This window comes from Panulirus ornatus, chromosome 10, assembly GCF_036320965.1.
Source record: "Panulirus ornatus isolate Po-2019 chromosome 10, ASM3632096v1, whole genome shotgun sequence".
Taxonomy (NCBI): domain Eukaryota; kingdom Metazoa; phylum Arthropoda; class Malacostraca; order Decapoda; family Palinuridae; genus Panulirus; species Panulirus ornatus.
The window spans coordinates 58,004,157-58,030,199 of NC_092233.1; the positions used below are offsets into that span (position 1 = coordinate 58,004,157).

The window sequence follows — 26,043 nt, forward strand, 5'->3', positions numbered from 1 at the left end:
AAGGGGAGGTTTTATCAATGATGTCTGTGTATTATCTTTCTGTTCGTGTATGTGCGGGTGTATTACGTGTTCACAACTTCTCAGTTCTCACACATTCACATCCTCAACCTTAGTGCCATTGAGGGGCAGGTCAGAGACCAGGCCATCATACCCAGGGGTCGCATCATTCTGCCAAATGGGGCAAGTCTGTACTATACAAATCCTGAGCTTCTACACCGCTTCTCAGTGTTTCATTCAGCGTTGTAAACTGTTTTGTGAAGCGAGACCAAAGCGCCCATTGACGCGTCCTCCCACGCTACTTGCATCACCCACTGCACACAATCAGACAGTATTCCTTTGGCATCTTTATCGAACACATCTTGTTGAAAAAAGTTCCTCTCCTGTTTGACGGCCAGACTCTCTTTCACCTTACACCGTAGAAGATATTTTCTCACTCACATTTTACCCGTAGTACGCCTTCACACGGCCGCCAGGGTTATCTGATCTACCGTGCGACCGACAAGGCCATGCCATCTTAAAAAGCTTTTTCACCCGCGTTTTCTTAGCGATTTCTTCACACTACATATCGCCCTCACACCACCTTTGTTTATTACGTCACGGAGTTACTACGGTACTACACAAGGCATCGATCTCTGTTGGTTCTTACCTACCTACCTAGGCCATGGAAAACATCAGGGATTTTTCCAGAGATGTTTGTGGTATGGAAACTGAACAGACGGAGAGGAGGGAGGGGGAGGTGTATGACCCAGATACTCTTATTCCATACTTAACGTGTCAAGGATTATCGATTTGTAGGTGTCTGGCTGAGACTGTGTTCTGAAGGTATTAGAAGGTTTGGATTCTTCAGGCTGTAGGAGTGGGGGAATCTGATCGCCCATCCCAACTCACACTAAATCCAGGGGAGGATCTGGAACGCCAGTCGTGACCTCCAGCCACTGATCTTGAGGCAGATCGAGGCTTTCCAGAGAAGAGGTTGTGGTCGTCATGTACGTGTTACATTAAGGTCCTCACAAAGCGCCACCATCACCAGTAACTTGGTTGTTTATATCAGGAAAGGGAGTCACAGGGAGTGCAGAGGTCTCGTTATTGCCGAGCAGAAGGGATATAAAAACACATGTCACATACCAACGATGTATTTCTTAAGTTTATACAACAACAGTAATGTATTATTGATGCATTACAGAACCGTCAATGTTTTTAAATTGTTTTCTTCTTTCTTTACGTTAAGAGGTTCCAGCCAAGGACAAAATTCCAATATGCAACACCAACAATGTTTTCTCTTGTCACTCGATTTATTGTTCAAGTTTACAACGTATACTTTGTATCAGTCAGACGTGGGACGTAGCCACAGCCTGAGCGATCTGGCGATAGTAAGCTTGGTTCCTGCTGCTGGTACGGGGATGATCATCCTCCTGACGTTCTTGGTACAGGTGGCTGGAAGCAAAGCTGTGAGAATCTTCGTTGTTGATTGGAGGGATCGGGGGTGATGGTGGGAGGGGTTTGGCCGATGAAGACTTTGGCAGAGGTTTGTTGGAGGGTTCGTGGGAGTACGGTAGTGTAGAGGAAGGAGTGTACGAGAGGAGATAAGAAAGAACACGCGCTACGTTGTCCTTGCATCAGGCGGGGCGGCTGGAGATAAACTTGTCACCGTTTTTACTGAAGAAAAAGTTGGGAATTGGAGGAAAACGGGATACCCAGATGCTAGATAGTTAGGAAATCATTATGATGCTGGCGGAATAACCGGTTTGTGTGTGGTATGTAGGTGTGGGACTGTTTGTGTATGTCTTATAATGTTGTTGACCCGATTTTTTTCTTTTTTTTTTTGGTACAGTCTGGATTTTGTCTTTGCGAGTTAGTGTAGTAGAAAAAAAAGGCATCATCTATGACAGGTCCTGGTGGGTACGTTCAATTATATACTTGGTTTATATAAGGAATCCAGCCAAGTTTCCGTTCCGTGTGGCTCCAGGCGATGAAACCTGAATTCGTTAGTGGAATCCATGGAGTTCTTGGATTCCAGGAAGTACCGAACGTAACCATCATCCGATTTTCTGGAATATAAAAGGATTCGGGTGATTGATGACACGCCGTGCAAACCAGAGGTCACAGGTCTGTAGCATATTGATCCGAGGTAGGAAATTGGTATGTGTCATGAACGGACACACGGCAGGGAATGTCGACCTGAGGAGTGTGGTCCTGCTCCATGGTAATGTAGCCGCTCCGCAAGGTACGACACGAGCCACGATTCGTGCACTTACTTTCGGAACTCGACCCCCGTCCTTATGGCCCAGATCTGGACTCTAGTGTCGTTACTATATTCGAAGTCTGGTGTGACTAGAAGTTGTTATATGGCTTGACATTTTGAGCTTCAGGGGCAAAATTGAATTAATGCATCGAGGTCACTGGGGGGTTATATTCTGACGTGAGAATAGATACATTTGTCTGGTTTTATATTTCGTGATGTTTGAGGAACTTTATAATTGCCCCTCACACTCTTGAAGCACCGTGAGGAAGTGTACCTGGGCAAGACCCAGCACTTTTCCTTCCTCCGCCTCCTCCTACAGGCCGTAAGGCGAGGATTACTCTGAAGATGTGTGGCTTCATTGCTCGTCTCGAGAATAATGCTTAGGTGTGTATTGCATTATGGCTCTTTACGTGTCTTTTTACTGACTGAATATTAGCTCAATAAAAATCAAGTGTCCACTGGAAAGACGTATAAGAAAGACCTACCGGTGTACATTGAGGTTATCTGCGGGAAGATAATGATATGTTCCTTAATACTTACACCATACAGTATAGTGTAAGGCGGTACAGTAGAGCAGGAGGCTCCTCCTCAACCACACTCCGGGACATTAGCAGGTAGTGAAATAGCCATGAATGAACACTGTAGTGTAGACAGTATACTGACCAGGCATTATGAGAGGAGTAAAAAAACGCATTTTTTGTTCTACTCTCAGACGCCAGATATTTTAGTCTGTAATAACTTGAGCGGAATTATGTTGGCATTTTCGAAGCATAGGCATTTTCTGCCTATGATCTAAGTATTTTGATCGACTTCGTTTTGAAAGTATTAGATGGTAATCCACTACAACAACTCTTTTTTTTGTACAACTTCTGCTCATGGCAACACATTAGCCAACGTTTATGTCACGTCTCCTTCCCTCGGACCTCGTACTGTTATTTCTGGTCATGACATCTCTAACGTGAGGAAGCTGGCCAGACATATTTATTGACGTAACTATTATCTTGTAAACATCCGTCAGGTCTCCTTCGTATCTGAGCTATATCTCTTTTATACAGAAACTATATTTTCATTTTCTTTTTTTCGGTCCTTCTTCACAAGACTTACTTCTGGCCATTGGATTTAAGGGTTTTTATATCATCCTTGTAAGAGTTTCCCGTCCACTTGGATAAAGTTTGGTGAAATGCGCGCACTACACGAGCTCTACCCAGGATGATGTGAGGAACATGGACTGAATCACTCATTTTTTTAGCTTCTCTTTCTAGTTCTGGAACGCAAGACTTGTCATATACATCTCATCAATGCTTTGCTTTACGTACTTGTAGTTGGGTTGTGGTTTGGGGGGACGGGATCGACCAAGGGAAGATGCTATCGATTAATTGTGAAATGTTATTTAGTGTAAAGGTTATTACAGAGGTTTACTGGTGTGTTGCTCATTTACTGGATGGGTATTTTTTGGTTCCTTATTGAGTGGGTTCCGATGATCATCACTCCAATGTCATTTTCTTTTCATATTTCTTATAATTGTGGACTGGACATTTTATATTCCCATCCAATATATATATATATATATATATATATATATATATATATATATATATATATATATATATAGTACCAAATTGCATTACTCTGCATCTATTTCCACTGCGGACCATTTCCATAATTCTGACCATCAGTTTCTCTTATATCTTTGGATCAATACGCAATCTCCTTCCTTTGTTGGTGATTTATCTCCGACTTTCGTGCCATCGGTAGAGTTTGGAACTCTACTGGTGGGTCGGGACTCAAGGTAATTGATATAGATAAAAAAAGAGTATGGGTACCAGAACTGAGCCTTGTGGTACCCCTCATGCTAAACCAGTCTGGTGCTCTTCAATTATCAACTAAATGATCTTTTAAGATAGAATTTTATGTCGACTGTCAATCGTTAGTTTATTCTCTTTCAACAGGAGGTTCATATGAGCCTGTACCTTTCGCCTGACTTTAACAGTGGCCATCTTAAATAGTGCTCAAGGTTAACCCAGGACTATATCTACCAAGTGTGGCTCAGACTGATTCGGTAGTTTCAGAGTTAAATGTAATATATTATCAGACGATGACGGACGCCAAACGCTCACTTGGTCTTTGTCCAGAGGAGGTAAATATTTAACATTCTTATCCCTGATTTCTCTAACATCAAACCCAAATAGGATACCCTGAGGAAGTTTTTACTTAATAGTTCATCTACCTAAAATGCACATGAGCTTATGTATGTCCATCCTCTGTTCATTTACTTTTAATATTTCATTCATCTCCCCTGAAACTACTGTATCAAAAAATAGAAAATATACTTTTCGTATATTGCCTCCACGAACATGGCAGTTGATTGTATATTGGCTGGAACAGCGGCCCGTTCTTAGGCTGACTAGAAGAGATTCACAAATATCTCCACTGTTATTGCTCCTCCTCACATCCATCCGTGATGGTGCTGTTTCCAACACCATCATTTCCTAGTGTCATCTCGGTGCACTACCCTCTGGGTATGCAGTCCTCCAGTCAGCGTCATTCTTCACTAACCTAACTTGTTGTTTCACCTCCGTCCAATACTTTATCCAAGCATACTTCAAGACCCAGTCCTTAATCATTGTATTTCTCTACTCTCCCTCTGACCGCCTTACATCAACGTGTTAGTGCTACTCCATAATACGGTTAACTACAGCTACACTCACAGTTTCCTCGACCCGTGATGACGGAACGGAGGCGGTGCAAGTGGGAGCGGTCAGTATAGTGGGCCTAACGTTCCTCGTCCACTGTCACCACCAGTCTTGTTGTGATTTATCTTGGCAGTAAACCTCCGTTACAATCCTTTGCACTTAAGATGGGTTACTCCTATACTTTGCTCCATTATTTCTTGTCGGTATACGACAGGTCTACAGTGTAACCACTGTACGTTGGAAGGACTTCACTCCTCAGAAGAAAAAAAAATCAGTCAGTTAGTAGTTTTCTTGGAGGTCATCTCCCTCCACATCAGCAATTGAACTACTTTTCCTTGCGGGAGTCACAGACTCGCATGAAAAAGTGAAACATGTTTTAAAAGTATTTGCTGTCACATGGGGAGATCCAGTGTCTGAACACAGGCAATATATATATATATTACATATAATGAAGGGGTGAACTACACATTACAAAGGGAAGCAAGTGAAAATCTAATCGCTATCATGTTTAACATTTTATTAAAACTGCGGTTTTAAAACTCTTGTTATACTTGCTCTAGTGTGTGTGTGCATGTAGGCTACACGTCCCTGAGAGTAGCACTCTCCCAGTACAACTTCCTAGTCAGTACTTTGGCACTGAGTTGTTCCTTCCTCAGGATAATCCAATCATAAGAACCACCACTGGGCCATAGCACTTCCTTCCATCACACAAGCCTCTTTAGTTGACTACTGCACTTACATAGACAAGTGGGCCATTGTTTACCTTATACTTCACGTGTGAGCTTGCGATACATGAAATATACAAATCATACGAAACAACATTTCCAAACCCAATACATATCATCACCCTTCACATTAAGGCGAGATTAGAATACCAAAACAAATTACATTTGTATCACGAACTCACACTACAGATGTGGTCATTGGCCTGATATGAATTTAACACCTTACTGATGAAATGTGGGTGTAATTCTGAAGATGTTCTCTCCTGCTGGACCGGGTATACAAGCAGTCAACATTACCCTCACATCAACATGAGGCCACCAATCTTGGTCTGTGGCATTCCGGGGGTCCTCCGCTCACATGATCAACAACATCGCCACAGGGTTGATATCCTCTTTTGTTTTCTTTCATACCTTTTTATTTCTCCAATGCATCAATTGCCAATATATATATATATATATATATATATATATATATATATATATATATATATATATATATATCCTATCAGTAAAGAACACTTTCCTATTAAAATAATACATGGAATGTATGGCCCATCACCAAGGGAAGGAGCGAGAGGCGTTCACAAACACATCATCTGCCCCCAGGCCGACAGACTTGGCCCCACGACCCCGCGTTCATCGTTCTCGACCCAAATGTTCCACCTGAAGGTTTTTTTTTTTTTTTTATCAAAACTGGAATATAAAATATTTACATACATCTCATACCTACTACAGAAAGAGGGTGCGAGCCACCACCTCATGTACCAAGCATAGAATCAATTTCAACTTTGTCCCAAAACTCATCATCAACTCTAAGGAAAAATATTACCAGATCCCAATTTTTTTTCCAGTTCCATTTACTATATATGTTATCCACTGCGATAATAATCTCGAGTACTTTTAATGAGAATAATATTGAAATTATACATAATTAAATGAGTCAAATGAAAGTTGGCAAAAGCAGTAAAACAATAACATTAAAATTTGTTAACAACAAAGCCACTGGGACACTTGTAACATAATATAAGTGGCAGAGAAGAACTGAGCAGACGGGACGTAGATATTGTAGCCACTGCTTACATGATGGTGCTACGTGGCTGTAGGGGTGTGGGGGTTGGTGGTGACCTCCAGGTCATGTCACGGGGTCACACACCTTATGCTCACGGTTGTCACTACACTAATCACTAGTCACTTCTTCCCCCAAAGCAAAGTCGTATTCAACCCATATCAGTTTACTTTCAAATACCATTCAAATATCAAAACGGTAATATTATCAGCGTCTAACCAACCAAAAGTTAAACCCAAAAAGGACTATGTAATGCAGGTACAATTGTTAATTATCATACTGATGTTAGATCTGATTAGTACATATAGTGACAACCGGTATTTAACTGATGAGAGGTTACATGTAGGGGGTCCTGTGTGTCTGTGAGATGCTGGGAGGTTGCTAGAGCTGGGAGTGTAGGGTGCTACAGGTGGGTGTGGCCAGAGCTGAGAACTGGCTCCGCCCTCCAAGGCTTGTCTAGTGCCGGGAGAGGAGGACCAAGTTGGGTGTGCTGGGATGTTGGGCAACGTGTGCTAGGGGAGGGCGTCAGGTGCACTGGGGAAGGAGTTGGATGTGCCGGGGTCTAGGATCAGGTGTGCTGGTGGTAGGGCCAGGCGTGCTGAGTGTAGAGCCAGGTGTGCGGGAGAGAAGGTAGGTGAGTTGGTGAGGGAGGGTTAGGCGTGCTGAAGAACCGGAGGGGTCAGGTGTGCTGGAGGTATAGGCACATGTGCTGGGGCTTAGAAACAGATCTTCCAGGGAAGTTGGGTCGTGTGTGACGGAGGGTCAGGTGTAGAAGTGTTGGAGTAGGTGCTGGGGGGGAGGGTCAGATGTTTTGGAAAGGGACAGTCGTACCAGAGGAACATTTAGGTGTACTAGAAGGGTCAGGTGTGTTAGGGTGCAGGGACAGGTGTGCTGAAGGAGTCTGGAGTCCTGTTGTGCAAGTCAGATATGCTGGGGAAAGGATCAGGTTTGATAGAGGCAGGGGGTCATGTGTGCTGGAGGAAGGAGATGGGGGCTGGATGAGCTGGGTCAGGTGTGCTGGAAAGGAGATGGGTAAGGGGGAGGGATGAGGTCAGGTACTAAGGTAAGGATGGGGTCAGATCTACTGAGTGAGGAGGTTCAAGGATGAGGTCAGGTGTGCTGGGGTGAGGGGGTCAGGTCAGTACAAGTGGTGTCAGTAACAAAGAGTTGAAGGGAAGGAGGCGGAAGGAGAGACGGTTAGTAAAACAAGATATAAACATGTCTTGCAATAATTTATTGTTTAAGGTCTCAACATGGAAAAGTACAAATATTGCAATACAACCAAAACTACCTTTGGAAACGACAACAAGATCGATCTGCATCGCTGTGTACAAAAATTGGTCAGGGGCTTTTCCAGCTGGAGGCTCGGGATGTGCACGAGGTGTTAGGGAGTGGGCAGTACAGCGGCCGACAGCTTAATACAAAAATAAATTCTGACAAAAGGGGATTACAATTCTGCCAATATAGTTTTCATACACTTTGGGACATTTTCTTCTTTTTTTTTTTTTTGAAGTTTCTTTCTTTGGTCTGATTAGCGTCAATGTTACAGCGAAGGAAGTCGGCACTCCATGTATTATATTGGTACCGCGTAGGAATTGGGCGTGGGGCGTACAGCGAGGCGCGCGGCTCTTTCCCCCCCACTTGACCTAACACATTGCAACAACCCACTCGGCCTGAAAACATCGGTCAATAAAGATAAAAAAAAAAGAAAAAAAAAAACAGCGATGGAAAGCTCCCTGCTCAACTTTTTAGTTAATTGTTCAGGTCCTTGCCAAAATCACAATTGCCTCAATTACGAGTGACAGGAAATATGGGGGGGGGTGTTGGGGGGAAGGGGGGGGAGGGGTGGCTAGGAGGGAGGGTAGGGTGGGTGGGGTTAGGGGGGGGGTATGGGCGAGTGGAGGGACACGGGTGGTGTGTGTGGTGGTGGGACATGGTGGGCTGCAGATCAGGGTTTGCTGCACCCTGGAGAAGGGAGGGGAAGGATGGAGGGAGAGGGGGGAGGGAAGGGCAAATTGGGATGGGGGGGAAGGAGGATGTGGGGGGAGGGAGGAGGAGAGGGGGGATGGGGGGAAGGTGCAGGAAGTATATATGAGAAATTCAAAGTAGGGGAAGAACAAAGAAAGATGGTAAAAGGTGTGGACAACGAGGAGGGAGAGAGAGATAAGAGAGAAAGAGAGAGAGAGAGAGAGAGAGAAAGAAAGAGAGAGGGGGAGAGGAAAAGGGAGAGGCTTGGCCGGTCGGCGCGCCTCCGAGAGCGACATACAACTCAAAGTAAACGGAGACCGGATCCCAGCGAAAATTGAAGGGGGAACTTACATGAACTGGCAAAGAACTTATGATCTACAACTTTGTTTAGTGTCTAAGACTGCTTGGAACACAAATACACGACCGACAAACCAATGGTTAAGTACTTGGATAATACGAGCAGTGTACAGTATTCAAACCAAAGTCGATGGGAGAGAGTTTGGCCATTCCAGTTGTGGGCGTAGGGCAGCAGCGTTCCTCATAGCCACATGGGCGGGCTGTCTCGTGGTTCTCGTAGGCTCTGCTAAAATTATTTCTGACTTTCATATCTCAAATTACAAATATGTCATCTGGATTTTCTCTTAATTTCCTCTTGCGAACATTGTGACCAAAATAACCAAAATCCAACCCATGGCTCTACACTCGACAAGTTAAACAAGCAAACAGATAGACTAATGACACATTAAATATAATAATATTAATAGTTAGACTACGGTAACTTATACAGAAGCTTCATACTATATGCCTGTATATCGGATTATTACTCTAAATAAGAAGAATGATAATTATCAGGAGAAAAGTCTTACGTGCTAAAGATGTCGGAGACAAAACCCGGGTGCGGGTGTGCTCTGTCGTCCCCGCCCGCGCGCGCGCGCGCTGGGCGCGGAAGAGGGCGTGGCGGCGGTGGTGGGAGCCAGGGCGGGGCGGGGCGGGGCGCAGCACCTACCACGCCCGGAGGTAATGTAAACCATACACACAGACACCTAGCGGCGGCACTCTACAGAAGCGGAACAGTACAGAAGGAGGTGGCCATTCCGTGACATGTGGCGGGGGAGGGGGGGAGGGAGGAGGGCGGGAGGTGGGCGGCCGCAGGGGACACGCTGCTACCGCCCACTCGGGGGCAACACAAGTGGCGCCTACTGGCGAGTCAGCCCAGGCCAGCGCTGCTCACGCCCCCGAGCTGTCATCATTATAGCGGCCGGTGAGGCCCGCCCACACTCCCACCCACCCGCAGCCCGCCCAGGTTGCGGGCGGCACGGTGCGGGCGGAGGGGCGCGTAGGCGGGCCGGCGACGGGTGGTGCGGTGAGGCCGCAAGGAGACGAGGTGAGGCTGCCTTTAATATTCTCCCCACCACAGACGACTGGTGACGGCAGGGCTGGTAAACAATTGCATATGTAACTAGAATGGCCATTCTAACACCAACAAGGTCCTGCCTGAGTCAACGGGCAGCAAAGTAAAGGTGGCTGCGTGATGTGGCGCGCGGCCCACACCGTGCCGGCCGGAGGAGGAGGCAGACGCGGAGGCCGAGCCGCTCGCTCGCCCGCCCGCCACCGCCGCCGCCCGGCACTATCATCGTGTACTTCAAGTGGCAAATCAAGAATTGGCGGGTGTGGAAACATATGGCCGAGGCCCGGGTCACCTTGGCCGAGGCCAAGGTCACCGTGGCCGAGGCCCGGGTCACCTTGGCCAAAGCCCGGGTCACCTTGGCCGAGGCCCAGGTCACCTTAGCAGAGGCCCGGGTCACCATGGCCGAGGCCCAGGTCACCATGGCCGAGGCCCGGGTCACCTTGGCCGAGGCCCGGGTCACCTTGGCCGAGGCCCGGGTCACCTTGGCCGTGGCTCAGGTCACCATCCCCAGCGGTATTTGCTCAAAAATTCATCTGTAACATTTACAAAATAGTTGTGCCAGAGATGGTGCCCCAAGACGTCTTTATAATAAAAATTTAGATGTGAAACCACTACTTCTCTTTGGATGACTTTAATTATTATTATTATTATTATAATCTTCAGAGACTACTACTCTACGGTAAGAGTCGGATAAAAGACATTATTGCATCATTTGTTGTCGAGGTATTCGGATTACACCCCCAAAGTCGTTAACAAGTTGCAGTTTAGACTCAATACAAACACAGACACAGAGAACATGGAATGATTGAGTGATAGCTTGCGAGACAACGTGGCGCTAGAGAGCTTCCCTCCAGGACGCACGCACGCACGGACACGCCCCCGCCACGGACACCCTCCCACTCCCAGCGCCGCCCACCGCCCGCGGCCGGGCCGACCGACGGGAGGTGCGGAGCCGAGGGGGGTGGCGAGGGCGGCGCTGGTGGGCGGCGGGCGGCGTGAACCAAGCACCAAGACGGGCGTAGCGGGCAGCATTGGTGACGCCTGCGGATAACGCGGCGTGCAAGGCCCGTCAGCCGGAGTGGGAGTGTGGCGTTAAACCTAGTAGGCTACAACACACAAAGAGGAGAAAAGGTTTACATTACATATACAATAAATCCAAGTGTTGGGAGACATGCGGAGTGCGGCTGTTGGGGGGGCCCGTGGTGCGGGCGTGAGCTCGCGTGGGCGGCCCAAGGCGCGGGTGGTTTGTGCTATCGACGGGTCCCCGCCCAGGCGCGCGCCCTCGTCCCCACCACCGCCCGGGAGCCAATTTGGTTGGGTACACAATCTCGAGGCGAGCAGGGAACTCCGCACACTCCCTTCTAAGAGGAATAATAATATGAACAATATTCAAACTAGACTTGAATAATATACAAGAAGATGACAAATAGATACAATATTATAAATTACGGTACTAGATACGCGGTAAAATGCAAACTGAATGCATCGTAATCGACAAACACATTGACAGACTGGGTTTTAACGGTGCGTGGCAGCGAGAGAGGCCGGGAGGGTACCGGGTCACGGTGTCTCCGACCCACGACCCGCTGCACCGCCCGCGTTACTAGGGCAGTGTCCGCCCACCCCGCCCGCCGCCGCCCACGCGGGGGTGGCCACACTTGCCAGCCACGTGGGCGGGGCGCCCATGAGGGCGGGCGGCACCGGGGAGTTTGCATCCGTAAATTCCTTCACTCTGTGGCGCGGTCCGGTGGTGGACATCGGCCCGCCTGGCCAAACACACCGCCTGAGCAGGTAACTAACTATCAACCGTCCAACACTTACACCTGCGCCCAACTTCTCCTTAGAAACAAACATTACTCTGAGATCCACCTGTTAATGCACCTTTGGTTACACTGAGTATAGGATTTCTCATGCAATACACGTGTTTACCATCTTAATAAAATAAATCATGAAAACAAAGTCTGTGGGTAATGGCTCCCGCAAAAATGTAATTAAGAGGGAGGCAGCGTGGCCGACGGGTGTAGTGGGCACGGTCACATCAAAGCCCAAGGGCTTCCCCCTCTCACGCCCACCTCTACAGACAACACACTTCGTGACAAGCCGCCAACACCGCCACAACCTAAGACTTCCAAAATACATACACACCTTACCGGCATTATCCCTGCAGTTGTGAGCAAAGGCTTCGTTACAACCGTCCGCGTGTGACCCAACGCCCATGCACTTTGAGTGAAGCGACCAGTTTTACTGCCGAGGGGGTTGGGTTCTTTTTTGTTTAAGTAGATCTGCGAGTGAGTGGGTGGTGGCAAGGGTGGTGGCTTGCGTAGCCATCATCAGCGTGAGGGGGTGCGCCGCTCTGAGGGGAGGATAGTGGCCCCTACCCACCACCACCTATCCCGTATGGCACCGCCGCCTAGCCTCGAACGAGTCACCTTTGGGGCAGTCGACTAGAACGCAAATATTTGTGACGGAAAGAGGAATGTATCTGTTCACCTGCGCTTCATTAACATCAAATCTATTCAACAAGAAGTACCATTATCAATATTAATCTATTTCGTTGATTCACTCATAGAGGGGTACTATGAACGGGGGGGTGATAGCAATCTTTCATATATATTCTCAGCATAAAAATACCATCACAAACTACTTTTCAACAGTCCTAACAACAAGTGACCTCAATAGGCAACAGTCCCCCACAGTACAAACCATCAATCTACTTGTCCAGCCTAAAGACTAGCTTTCACACCATCATCCCAAAACCTTGGCAAGCTTGAACCAAGAAACCCAAAAACAATGGCACCTACCTACCTACCTACCTGTCAACATCAGACCTGAGCCTTCCAAACCCTAAGAGATATTTTGCTGTTTATTATTATTATTATTATTATTATATTATATTTTTGTATTTCTTGCTTCCCTGATGTTGAAACTGAGTACATAACTTGTATTTGTTAAGCCTTCCCAAGAGGGCTTTCAACCACTTACTAATTATTAGCCCCACAGACATAATTATTATTATTATAGACAAGTGCCGACAACTAGCCTTTGGTACTGTATATAAAAAACTGATAAAACTTGTTAAAACCCTCTATGAACAGAGGAACCACCGTGTCTGTTCTTAACGGGTGCTTCGGCGGGTATATAAAGAGGAGTTCCGAAGAGTACAATCTTGGTAGAAAAATATCACCCGTACATACACATCTTAACACTGAGTGAAATGTAGGGTTGAATAATCTGATGTGCTTCAGAAAAGTCACCCTTAAAATAGGGTGCGCGAAGGGTGAGATTCAAAATCAGACTGCAAAATTCGGAACTCGAATCACAACACTGCCATCTACATATGCTTAACTTATATCGATTGATGCAGGAATAATAATAATAATATTAATAATAATAATCAATTATCATTATCATTATTATTATTGACTTATATCGATTGATGCAGGAATGTTAGTAGGGTTCTTTATCTAAATTTCTGTACAAAAATAGACACATTTTCTCAAGATAATTAGGTTTGCATGGAAGTTTCCCTTATCCTTACCTTGACAGCAGATTAGTACAGAAGGGTCGATCGTTAAGTAGTCTTATTGTGACACCTGCTCGAGGACCACCAGTACTTGTGTGCTTAACTTGCGCGTTTTTATCCTCAAAAACCCAAAACAGAAGAGTCCCAAGAAGCAAACCAAGAGGGCCAACTGAACTCGACGGTTTGGGGGTAATCCCAAAGTGCACACCATGAAGCCCTCGCCGACGCCACTCTTAAGAGCTGGTCCTGCCCACCCGAGGAGGGGTTGGCAGTCGGCAGCGGGTGGTGGTGGTGGTGGGTGGGGCGCGCGACGGCGAGGACACGGGTGGCAGCAGCAGCAGAGGACGGGGGGATCCTGCCACCAAACCCCCCGGCCGCACGCCCCTGACACCTTGGGTCTAACCCCACTTATTAACGTGAGGGGACGGGTGGAGTCCACGGGGCGGGGCGGCCGGGTGGGCAGGACTGCCTCCTCTTGCTATCCACACACACACACACACAGGTGAACAACAGAGGGACCCCTGCGTAAGCTTCGCCGTGCAACGTGTTAGTGGGGAACTAAAAGGGGCCAAATAAAGTGTTAACTAAATAAAAAGGCAAACTCAAATAAACAAACTAAATTTATTTCCCAGCCATTCAGAACTAAAATTGTGATTTGACATTTGGTGTATACAGAAATAAAGAAAAATAATGTGACAATCATAAAAGGCAAGAAATAAATATTTCTCAAATATAAATTCCTAGAACATAAAGTACACCTACGAAAATCAACCTACGGTACATATTTGACTTCAAATAAAGACTAGAAAACTTGCTTCCTTATCTTCAAGCAAGAACACAACCTAAAAGAAAAAAATTTTTAAATTCTATTTGCTGCTCATTATTGACAAGGGAAATAACACAAAATACTAAACTACTTTCCTGGACAAGGTAAAGAAACAATACTAAACTATCTTCCACAGACTGGCAAAATAATTCCGTTACACTCCTTTTTTTTCAAGTGTACATTAGTAAAGACAATAAAAATACACTTAGCTTTAAATATGAGATAAATATCAATAAATAAGAGCGCCTGTCCGGTGTGTGTAGGCAGGGGCGGCACTGGTGATGGGCGCCGTACATCCACACCTCCCTGGGTCACGTGCCTGCCTACACCCACTTCGGGCAGCGCAAACCCATTCACACAAGGTTTTGAGGACTCGACAACTTACAGTATTAATGATATCAGCGGTGAGTGGCACTCGTGAGAGTCCACTACTGGCCTTAGTGCGACTAGCACCTTGTGATACATCCTCACTTAGCCGACTAGTTCTGCTTTGGGATAATCAGATCATATGACTCTTGATAAACTGTTTGTAGTAAGTACGTTCTAATATACATATATTTGGATGGCGGGGGGCGGGTGCAGGACGACGTCCCCGCGAGGGCGCCTCACATGTAGTGCGGCGGGGGGGTGGTGGTGTTGGGGTGCCCCAGTCCGGGTAGCAGGGGGCCAGGGCGGTGGTGGTGGCTATGTCGCCTGGACCGCCAGTGGCCCCTGCCGCGGCCACTAGATATTCTTATCGCTGCTACAGCTCTGCTGCCAGTGACGAAGTGGGACGCCCCAGGGTCCTCTGGACCTGACTAGCACATGACCCCCATGGTGTGGGCCACGCCGTCGTGGGGTGGCCGTGTTGACCACACCCGCCACCGGGAGGAGACGAGTGACGTGGTGGGCGGTGGCCGGTACCCCCTGGAGAGGGCACCAGGCGCGTCGCCCCAGGGCTGCTGGACGGCAGCGTCCACAGCCCAGACGTCGGGTAAGCGGCCCACCTTAACTCTTGTGCTTGTTGGTCTTGAACGAGACTTGGAGGACACGGTTGCCAAGCGTGTAGCCGTTCAGAGACTGGATGGCGACCACGGCCTCGTCGTAGTTGGTCATGGTGACGAAGCCAAAGCCCTTACATTTGTTGGTCTGGAGGTCGCGGATGACCTTGACGTTCTGCACGGCACCGAAGGGTCCAAATAGCTGCCACAGGATGTTCTCCTCAGTCTCGGGCGCTAGGTTATAAACGAATATGCACCAACCGGAACCGTTGAGGGCACTGCCGGGGAGGAGGGAGTTCCCCAACAGGTTATCACCCGATCCGGGGGAATACCTGCGGAGAACACCATCCCCAGTTAGCAATCACACCACAACTGATGGCACTCACCCACCATCCCCATTCACACTACCACTCCAAAAAAATACTTTTTTTTTTTACACTCAAACAGCCTGGTTAAAATATAATAAATAAATAAATAAGTATATATATGTATGCACATATATATGTAAAGAAAACCTGGGTGAGTCTTTTGAAAAAATATTGCAAGATGAAGTTTTATTTAAGGTATATTCTCAAATTTGAAGAGGCTGTAATTATGATGAAATGACGAAAGTCGTGGTACAGTCATCCCTTCACCCATGCCGGTGCATGGCGCGCCTGGAGCCTGCTGCTTCCTCTCATCATGTGCAGTCAGGCAGGAATCTTGGTAAGCCCCCAGGAGGAGTAATGGGTGATGCCGAGCTGTATGTAGGGACAAACAGTGGGGGCTCCAGATGCACCGATGCACATGTCATGCTCGTCTGGCCGCTAGTGTGGCCACTAGTCGCAGGTATAACGTCCCCCCAGAGCCACCAATGGGAGCTGCCAGCAGGGATGCTTGCTGCAAGCCACGCACCGCTACAAAGCTGCCACCAACCACAACAATCCTTCCTCTAGCCAGCCCCCACCATAAGGAATTATCCCATTGGCTCGTGCACTACTTCACAGCTACCTCCTAGAAAAAAAAAAAAGCTCCAAGAATTTATAAGCAATGGTCTTCTAGCCAGCAGGCTAGGCTTCTATACTGGATGAAGTTTATCGACATGTGAGTGAATGAAAAAAAAAAAAAATAAATAAAAATCACTTGACCATCTCTAAAACTAAAACATTTAACCAGCATGAGATCTGGCAGTACTATCAAATATAAAATAACGAGCCAATTCTTTTTTTTTTTTCTTCTTAACAGAAAGCCAGATGTGAAATCAAATCTTACATAAAAATACAGTGAACTAAATATTAAGGTTATCCAGATAACAGTACATCAAGATTTCTGTTAATGTATTTTTTTTTTTTTTTTACTTTACACACATGCCTTTCACGATCAAACTATAGAAAATCCTATTCTAAATATTCAAATGAAAACAAAAGATACAGCTAACCTTAAGTTATCTGGCTAGTCGTTAAAATCCTATAAACACCAACGACCCGTCAACCACCGAGACGCTCCATACAATGGGCGGATACACACGTCCACTGCTGTGTCCCCTGACCTCACCTACCTACACCCCCAACACCCACCTTTAATATGTGCCCTGTCCTGCCACTTAGGAGACGACCTAAAGTCACTTCCAAGCAAGAAGACCCGTTACAACTTGGATCCTATGGATGAGTGTGTGTCCTGCAACTTGCACGTCTAACGCCGTGATCTACCCAAAGCTACAACCTGACCCCCTCCTTCACCATCTCTCCTACAGGTAGGAGACTATATAATGTCTAGAAAACCTCCTCACTCTTCACAATTTTCACCAAATGTTCTTCAGCTTTACAGTTGTGGATGAGAGCGCCAGATCCCAGCGCCAACTCACTCTTCCATGGTCACCTTGCTAAAACTACTGACACACCCCTAGCACTTCCTCCTCCCCGACTTCTGTTCTCTCTCCCCTCCTCCACTGGTCTTGATCGCTCGCTCCTCTTGCATCGACTCCTCAGCCAACGTCAGCAGGCCAGGATTCTTGGTCCTACCTCGTACCTCCTACAACACATCTACCTTGGACTACGTTAACATCTCAAGCTGTTAGTAAAGATCTCTAGGAAGACCATTACCTGTTAGTGCTACTTAAACATTAATTACAGTACCACACACACCAGTGAAAAGCCATACTCAGATGGTAGTCAAGCCACGAGGTTTAAGAGCCAGTAATAAACTGGGGTAAAGTGTTGTCCCTCCTTCACATGGCCCAGTCATCTATATAGTGCTTCTGACCTAGTGCTGCTCCCACAACCTACCTGTTGCTATCAGTCGCAGGCCTATGCTTCCTCTCCTACACCCTCATCTTCCCACTCCTCCCCCTCTACCATATAAGGTGACGTTGACATCATAACTGGCCATTTACAGTGACGTTATCTTGGGTTAGTGATGGCTAAATGATAGGTTAGTGGCCTGGTGCCTCTCTGGTCACTAGTACTTTGAACCCTACAAGTGGTGTGGCCACTGTTCAGAACACCTGTGGCCGCTAGTGAGTGAGTTAGTGGGCGGGTTAGTTGCAAGCAGTGGCGTGTTGTGTACGGGGTGTGGTTGGCTGGTGGGCCTCACTATAGATCCTCCCCTTCCCTCCCGTCTCCCAACTCCCCATTACTAGGTTAGTGCCCGTGCCTTGGGTCTGGATCGTCATCCCCGGTCGCCATTTGAGGATCGCGACCCCTGCGTGCAGCTCCCGCAGGCGTCCTGGAAGTGGGAACCCTGCAGTCACAACCACCATCAGACTAAAGTCAAATAAAATCATGCATTGATACAAACTCAACTAGAAATAACAAAACATGCAACACAAGTTTTAACAAAGTTAATAAAACCGGTTAACTCGTTAGTGTGGTTACCAAGAAAACCACCAACGGGGACTCATTAAAACCAAAATCTAAATAATTAGTAGCTACCGCTGCTCAATGATTTTCCTTGGTTTTGTTGCCACTTGCTCGGACTTGAGGTTTAAGTCAAGCCGCGTGTGGATGACGGCATTCGTGGGTTGGGAGGGAGGAGGGAGGGAAGGGAAGGGAGAGAGAGAGTGGGAGGGGTGGCGAAGGGAGAGGGAGGGAAGGAAGGGAGGGAGGGGTTTGACTGACTGGACTGTGGTGGGTGGGTTTACAAGTGATCCTTAGACTGCTGCAGCAACAGCGCATATTTATATGACTCAACTGAATAAACTGAAGGAACTCATGAATACTTTGGGCAGGTCGGGCACAAGAGATCACATCAGGTGGTGGGGTGGCGTTGGGGGAGAGGAGGGGGAAGGTGACGGACGGGAGGGCGGGAGGAGTTGGTGGTGGTGAGGAGGAGGAGGGGATGGGGAGCTGATGTAGGGCCGCAGCCAAGCGATGTGGTCCGCCGCTCTGCGCCTCATGACAGTGATGTTAGTTGTGTTAGTTTGACAGTGGTAGTTGCTCTAAAGTACGGTACAGTCCCAAGCTCATGTCCCAAGCAGACTGTGAGGGTCTCCACGCTGGGCTGTCCTCCGCCCTGCCTCGCCCCGCCCCATCCCACGCCCACGCCCGGGGTTGTCGGGGGCGCGGGCGTGGGCGTGGGGCTGGGGGCGGGTGGGAGGTTGCGAGGGCAACACACGCGTATCAACCAAGTCACGACAGTCGAGTCAGGTGACCTGTCATGGCACTTACACTAACTTGGTTTTCATATCTTGGGCAAGATTTGAGGGCTCCTCCGGCAGTGAATCTATCGTTTTCACTTGAGGGAACACCAAGGAATGTCTGAAAGAGACGAGCAGTCGTTTGATGGTGTGGTCAGAGTAGGCGGCGGGCGGCGGGTGGTGGGCGGCAGCGGTAGGTGTGGTGAGGGAGGGAGGGAGAGAGAGAGAGAGAGAGAGTGAGAAAGAGAGAGAGAGATAGAGGACTACTACCACCCACGCCAAGACGCAGGTGTTCTGGCAAGTGGCTGCTTGCGCCTCTTGCTGGGAGGGGAGGGGTTTTAAGTGAAGTGCCGCAGGTACTGAGGCCCGGCTGCCGCCACACCCGCCGCAGGCACCTGCGGGCGCCGCCGCCGCCGCCGCCGCCGCGGCGCAAGTGGCAACAGTTTATCCAATCTGCTCTTCACACATCCAGGGTTGCGTTACTCAAAAAGCTAAATAAATAATAGAACTGAAAGCACGGCCACAAAATGAACAACTCAAAACAGAACATAAGAAAACAAATAATAAAAAAAAAAACAAGATTTGACATTAAAAATATGGAATTTTCTCTTGACAAATATCACTAAAGACTGTACCACAACAAAATAAATTAATAAATTAATGTATGGCAAACAAAATGTAACGAGAACAAAGGAAAGAGTAACAACCACTGCTGAGTTTAAACAATGACACAGACGTGAGCAGTATGGAGAGTGGATACATGTCAAATGTGATGTTCCAGGCACACATATTACTGTGTACCCTACAACCTCCCTCTACATGTAACACACTCACCAAGTCAACAGTTACACATTGCTTGTGGGGCAGATCTAAGTGTGTGTGAGTGTGTATGAGTGCGTGTGTGTATGTGGGAGGGAGTGTGTGGGTGTGTGTAAAAGGTTTACACTGTGTGAGAGTTGAGAGGAACAGGGAGAGTGAGAAAGAGTAGAACTAGAGTGAGAGAGAGCGTGTGTGTGTGTGTGTGTGTGTGTGTGTGTGTGTGTGTGTGAGAGAGAGAGAGAGAGAGAGAGAGGTTGGTTGATTGTCATCAGCATGTGTAGGCAAGATGAGAGATAGACAGATAGACAGATATATATAATATACACGTCTGGGCAGGATGGTGGTGGTGATGGTGACTTATGTGAGGATAATGGAACAAGAGCTTCTCCAAGGCTTTGGTACCTGGCAAAAAGTACCGTAAATGCCCTTTTGCAAATGCGCACTTCTATCACATATATCACAATACATTGTGTTCTTTTGTTTTTTAAAGTTATCAGGGTCTTATATCTCTCTTTTTTTTTTTTTTTAAGAATCAGGAGACACATTTTAAAAGTATCAAGATGGCGAACGCCCTCCTTCTTGACCTGAAATACAAGAAAATCTATGTAATGTAAATGCGCATGAGCATAAGAACATCGTTAAAATATCTCCTGGACACATGGTATGGTGATAACATGGAGAGGGGAGGAGGGAGGGATGGGGGGAAGAGATGAGTGTCTGCAAGAACTCGAGGGTGGAGGGTCAATAATGGGACAACGAGTGGGAGGGGGTTAATCATGGGTCAACGGGGGGGGGGGGGTCAATAACTGAAGAGAAATGGGTTTAAGACGTGCAGACAAGAACCCATTCATATGAAGACTCAAAACAGGGGGACAGAAACCACAGACAGCGAGAGGAAGCTGAATGTAAAAAAAGAAAAAAAGAAAAAGAAAACATTATGACATTTTTATAATCAAGTGAAGTAAGTTCAGGGGAGGGGGGGGGGGGGAAGCGAGGGGAGGGAAAGGAGGGGGGAGGGAATAGAAGCTGGGGGGAGGGGGGTAGTAGTCTCAGGAGTTGCAGTGATGCTAAGCACCAGTGGTGATACAGACACAAGACACAAAGATAGTGAGGACACATATGGGAAGCTTGGATCATCAAAATCTTCAGAGGGAATTATGTAAGAGAAAAATGATACAGGTGCCACAAACTCTCTCATCAGTATATATATATATATATATATATATATATATATATATATATATATATATATATATATATATATATATATATACACTACTTACGTGATCTTTGTCAAGATGTAGCTGACATGAACAAAACTAAGAAAGGAGGGAGTGTGGGTGTGTTAGTGTGTGTGTGTGTGTGCACGAGAGAGAGAGAGAGAGAGAGAGAGAGAGAGAGAGAGAGAGAGAGAGAGAGAGAGAGGCAGCTTATTTGAAAAAATAAAATACTTGAACATCAAGGTAGCGATGAATGTGTCCCCCCCACGCCATGGACCAGCTTCAACATGTGTGACGCCTATACTGGGAATACTCTAGAGGAAATGCTGGAAACCAATTAATTTTTCGATACACTAACGTTAACGTAAAGGGCAAACCTTTTTTCCTTTTCTTGTATACTTGCTCAATGCACTCGTGTCTCGCACTTGTCACCCATCAGCCGTTCCATTATACCGTACATCAATATGGTGTGCAGAACGCCCACCACCGAGCAGTGCTTTACGCCTTGCACATCACACACACACACACACACCTGAAACTATCCCTCGACGACAGAGTAGGGAAAATACACGTGGATGGGCAACACCGTCTCACTAACGTTACGTACACTTACTCCCGACGAGACGGGAGACCCTTGCATACAACTCCAACGCAGCAGTACACAGGAGGGGACGCCCGCAACACTGGGGGGTCCATGCGTGGCAAGGCTCGGCTCCCCGCTGCCGGCTCCCGTCTTCAACCACCGTTCTCTCAGCCCCAGACCCATCAAGTCGGATACTAATCAAACATTATCCACCACAAACTGCAAGCTAGTTTCCAAATGTACATTACGATCGAACACACTAGGTTACAGGTGGATTCGCTCGCCGCTCCCCCCCCCCCCAAAAAAAATACATCTACCATGGGGGCAGAGTACGGATAAAATGAGATAGAGAAATTTAGAAGAATCGGAAAGAGAACCGAACATTCTCTCTGGAAAGCGGGCGACACTGAAACGCGCCACCCAGACGCTCGGTCTGTCTCATATTCAGAGCCAAGGTGGGCACAGATTAAATTAGCAGTCTCACCTGTCAGATCAACATCCAATTGAACTGAGCGAAGTTAGCGATCGGAAGCCAAAGTTCGGGGGGCTGACACACACAAACAAACATACGTATGCAAATGCAATTCGCCCCCCACCACCACCACCGACCGATCTCTGAACTTCCACCCACGACCAAAGATGATCCAGTCATCTTGCAAGGAAATGAACACACATAATTATCGGAAACTTTACCCCTTTAGCTCAACGTTACGACACTTGAGCACGACGGTTAAGACCCGACCCCCCCACCCCCTGGGTATGGTGTGCGTGACCTCTGACCCCGAACCTTTAAAGGAACACGTTCAAGACGTGGCCAGTACACCCATAGGTCGCACCATCGGACACCGGAGAGGCGGAAGGGGGGATTAAGCTGGGGAGATGACGATAAGATTAATCATTTCATGGATCAAGGATACGTTGTTATCGACTCATCCAAATGTGACCAAAAACCTACGATGGGCGAGGTGGCTTTTCTTTGGCCCAATCCACCAAGTCTCTTCATTTAGGGATGTCAAAGCTGAAGATTAATACAACATTGACGCCTTACGATGTAGTTACGTCAAGTCGGAAGGTGTAACGTGGTGTGTGTGTGTGTGTGTTACGTCAGGTCGGAAGGTTTGACATGGGTGTGTGTGTGTTGTGGCGTACCTGCCATTTAACGTTGGTAAGACCAAAGGATGATGCACTTGCCACCTTCCTTCAAGACCCAGGAATTCCCAAGTAATGAAATTACTTCGCCAAGCTCTGGTGCCACGAAGCACTTCATTGGAACGTACCCACACACAAACACGTTACCACACACACGTACCCACAAACGTAAACGTACCCCCACACACACGTACCCACACACACACGTTACCACACACACAAACACACACGTACCCACACACACACACACGTACCCACACACACACACACACACACGTACCCACACACACACGTACCCACACACGTATACATACACACACACACATATATACACACCCACGTAAGGAAACGCAATTAACCTCGAGTACTCAAAGGGTTACGTCACCGTGCTGATGGGAAAGGGGGGCGTTAAGTTCACCTTTAAATCCGAGGTGAGAACCGTATGGAAGCAATGTTACACATCATGATCGACCACGTTAAGCGAGCAGAGCAGAGCGACTGGTGGCAGGAGAGGCCCCAGGTGACATAACTTGAAGAGATCTATACATCTACACGTGAGGGGGAAGGGTGGGGGGGTGTTCAATAGACACGGGTGTTCTGATGCACGGTCTCCCTCACGCTGGACGAACGAGTGCATGGCAGACACACCGGGTGGCGTTTCACCTCTCGGCTCCCATCCCCCTCTGATTCTATAAGGGGTAAATGGCACGTATCCGGTCACACTTCGTGTTTCATGGTTACAGCATGATACAGGAGCCTTCCCTGGCGGGTGGGGGGGGTCATAAAAATAACTATGGGCTGAGGGGGAAGGGAAGAGGGGGGGGGGGCTAATGAAACGAGCATCAAGGGGGGGTGGGTGTGGGGGAGGGGGAAAGATCAAATGGGAGGCTGCCTGGATAAAGGAGATGGAACATGTTAAGATGTCGGCAAAAGAAGAGATAGGGAGAGAAAGAGGAGACGATAACAACAGGTTGTGTGTGTGTGTGTGTGTGTGTGTGTGTGGAGAGATGTGCGAAGAGAGAACCAAAAGAATCGAGTTTGAGTTTAGTAAGTGACAATAAAACCAGCGACGAGAATCACAGCACAAAAACAGTATCGCCAGTTACCACAAAACATAACTAGAGGTTGAGAGAGAGAGAGAGAGAGAGAGAGAGAGAGAGAGAGAGAGAGAGAGAGAGAGAGAGAGAGAGAGAGAGAGAGAGTAATGGGAGAATGGTATCTTGCAAAACTGTTGTGGTCAATATCATCTGAGCGAGAGGTAACAATGAGTGTGAGCGGTGTCTTAGGAGAGAGAATATGCCAAGAGATCATATCAATATAAGGAAACATTTGTGGGTACCACTTCATACATCAGATAACTGAGGTAGTGTGTGAATGAATGCTAAGTCACAGAAAATATACAGGGACAATAAGCTGGATGGCTTATGGATAAAAAATACATCACATGCTACAATACTAAGATCATGAAGTGACAAGTTAAACCTGCAAAAAACTATTATATGCTACATTATGCAACTACGGTGGTGGGAGGGGGGGAGGGGAGGGAGGGGGGGAAAGAAATAGGGGAAGAGGGGGTGGGTGGGGGGCAGGGGGGGAGGGGAAGAAGGTGAGTGTGATGTGGTGGGCTGGGGTCATGAAGTGTTCCGGTGTGTGTGTGTGTGATGGAAGAGCATGGAAGTTCATCGCTGGCATGGCGTGCTGGATTTCAGGAGGCAATTGTGTCCCCGTGTGTGAAATGATGGGATAATCTATGTCTTGGCACACACACACACACACAACACAACACACACACACACACACACACCATCGTGCCTCCTCCTGATTCCTCCCCTGTAATGTGGCTGGTGTTCAGGTGGCGTCTTGAACGTTCACCACCTTCCCCTTGTTCACCTAATCATGACCTTGGACAATATGGCCTTCAAGTGAACGGCTGGTGGATGCATCCTCTTATGCCATCTGCACCAACTGATAATTTTTTTTTCTTTTGGGGGGGTTTGGGGTTTGTGCTGGCCTTACTTTACTGTACTTAACATCCAACTTCTCCCGGACTGATAAGTGATAAACTGGGGGGGATGATGCTGCTGCACCACCACGGTTTTATCGGTGGTGTTCAAGTATGACGAACAAAGTCAGCTGGGCCGGCTCCACCCGTGTGCTTGTAACAAGGTGGCCTCCTGTTTATATGTTCGGTTTATAGTGTTACCAAGGCACCCGGGGGGGGGGGGGGGGGGGGGGGAAATATGTTTAATTAGCCCTCCCATAATGCGATGGTCATTTGGGGATGAAATTAACACGGTCGCTAATTAGGTAACGCCGCTCGCAACCATTTGCAAGTGGGACCTATTGGAGCAGTCTTATGAAACGCCCAGCGTTTTGGGGGAGGCCCGGCTGGTGGGAACTGAGAGAGGATGCCCGAGTGTTGACAGTTATGGCATGTGCGCTGATGGCAACGTGTTGTGTCATAACAGAGAGAGTGGAAACAATGACAAACTGAAATGGGGGAAAAAAGGGGGGGAACAAATAAAGTTACTGGGCAAGACTGAAGGTATATAAGAGTTCCAGGGTGAGAGTAACGAGTGGTATATATATATATATATATATATATATATATATATATATATATATATATATATATATATATATATATATATGAGGGAAGAGTTACAGGAAATATATAAACAAACATAAATCTAAGACTCTTGTGCTGAAGAATACTTGACAAATCCTGTTGAGTAAAACAAAACTTTAATATTGGAGACAAAGAAGATGAATAAATGAATGTAAATGAAACAGACGAGAGAGAGAGAGAGAGAGAGAGAGAGAGAGAGAGAGAGAGAGAGAGACTTATGAAACATGACACGAAGGGTTGTGGAAAATGTTTATATCTTACAAGAAAACGGGAGTAGGAACAGTTTCATCCACTTTACTGCCTGTCAGGGAAAGACAAGATCCTGACAGAATATATATATATATATATATATATATATATATATATATATATATATATATATATATATATATATATATGACAAGGTTTACGAGAGGGAAATGATGGATAAGCTCGAGGGGTATATAAATATCAAGTAGGAGGCGAGTCAAAACTACAGAGCTGGTGGCAAAAGCCGACACATGCAAAATATGTTGGAAGGGTATGGGATGGGGGGGAGAGGGGGGGAGGGACTGGGTCCAGAATACTGATGCAATTATCGTGCGTGGCGAGGTAGGGGT

At 47.1% G+C, this 26,043-nt stretch overlaps 1 protein-coding gene across 19 annotated transcripts in view; it reads right to left on the minus strand.

Annotated features, from left to right (window-relative positions):
* Positions 1–7,939: 7,939 nt before the first annotated feature.
* LOC139750975 (ELAV-like protein 1) overlaps positions 7,940–26,043 on the minus strand; it is a 252,264-nt gene continuing 234,160 nt past the window's right edge. For 8 of the 19 annotated variants that reach the window (XM_071665959.1, XM_071665960.1, XM_071665957.1 and 5 more), the window contains 3 exons: positions 19,076–19,165; positions 18,063–18,134; positions 7,940–15,763 (listed from right to left, as the gene is read on the minus strand). In XM_071665959.1, coding sequence (XP_071522060.1) covers positions 15,439–15,763; positions 18,063–18,134; positions 19,076–19,165 — 487 coding nt within the window. In that variant the 3' untranslated portion in view covers positions 7,940–15,438. The remainder of the gene's footprint in view (positions 15,764–18,062; positions 18,135–19,075; positions 19,166–26,043) is intronic. The other 11 variants (XM_071665964.1, XM_071665967.1, XM_071665971.1 and 8 more) reach the window with 9 other exon arrangements.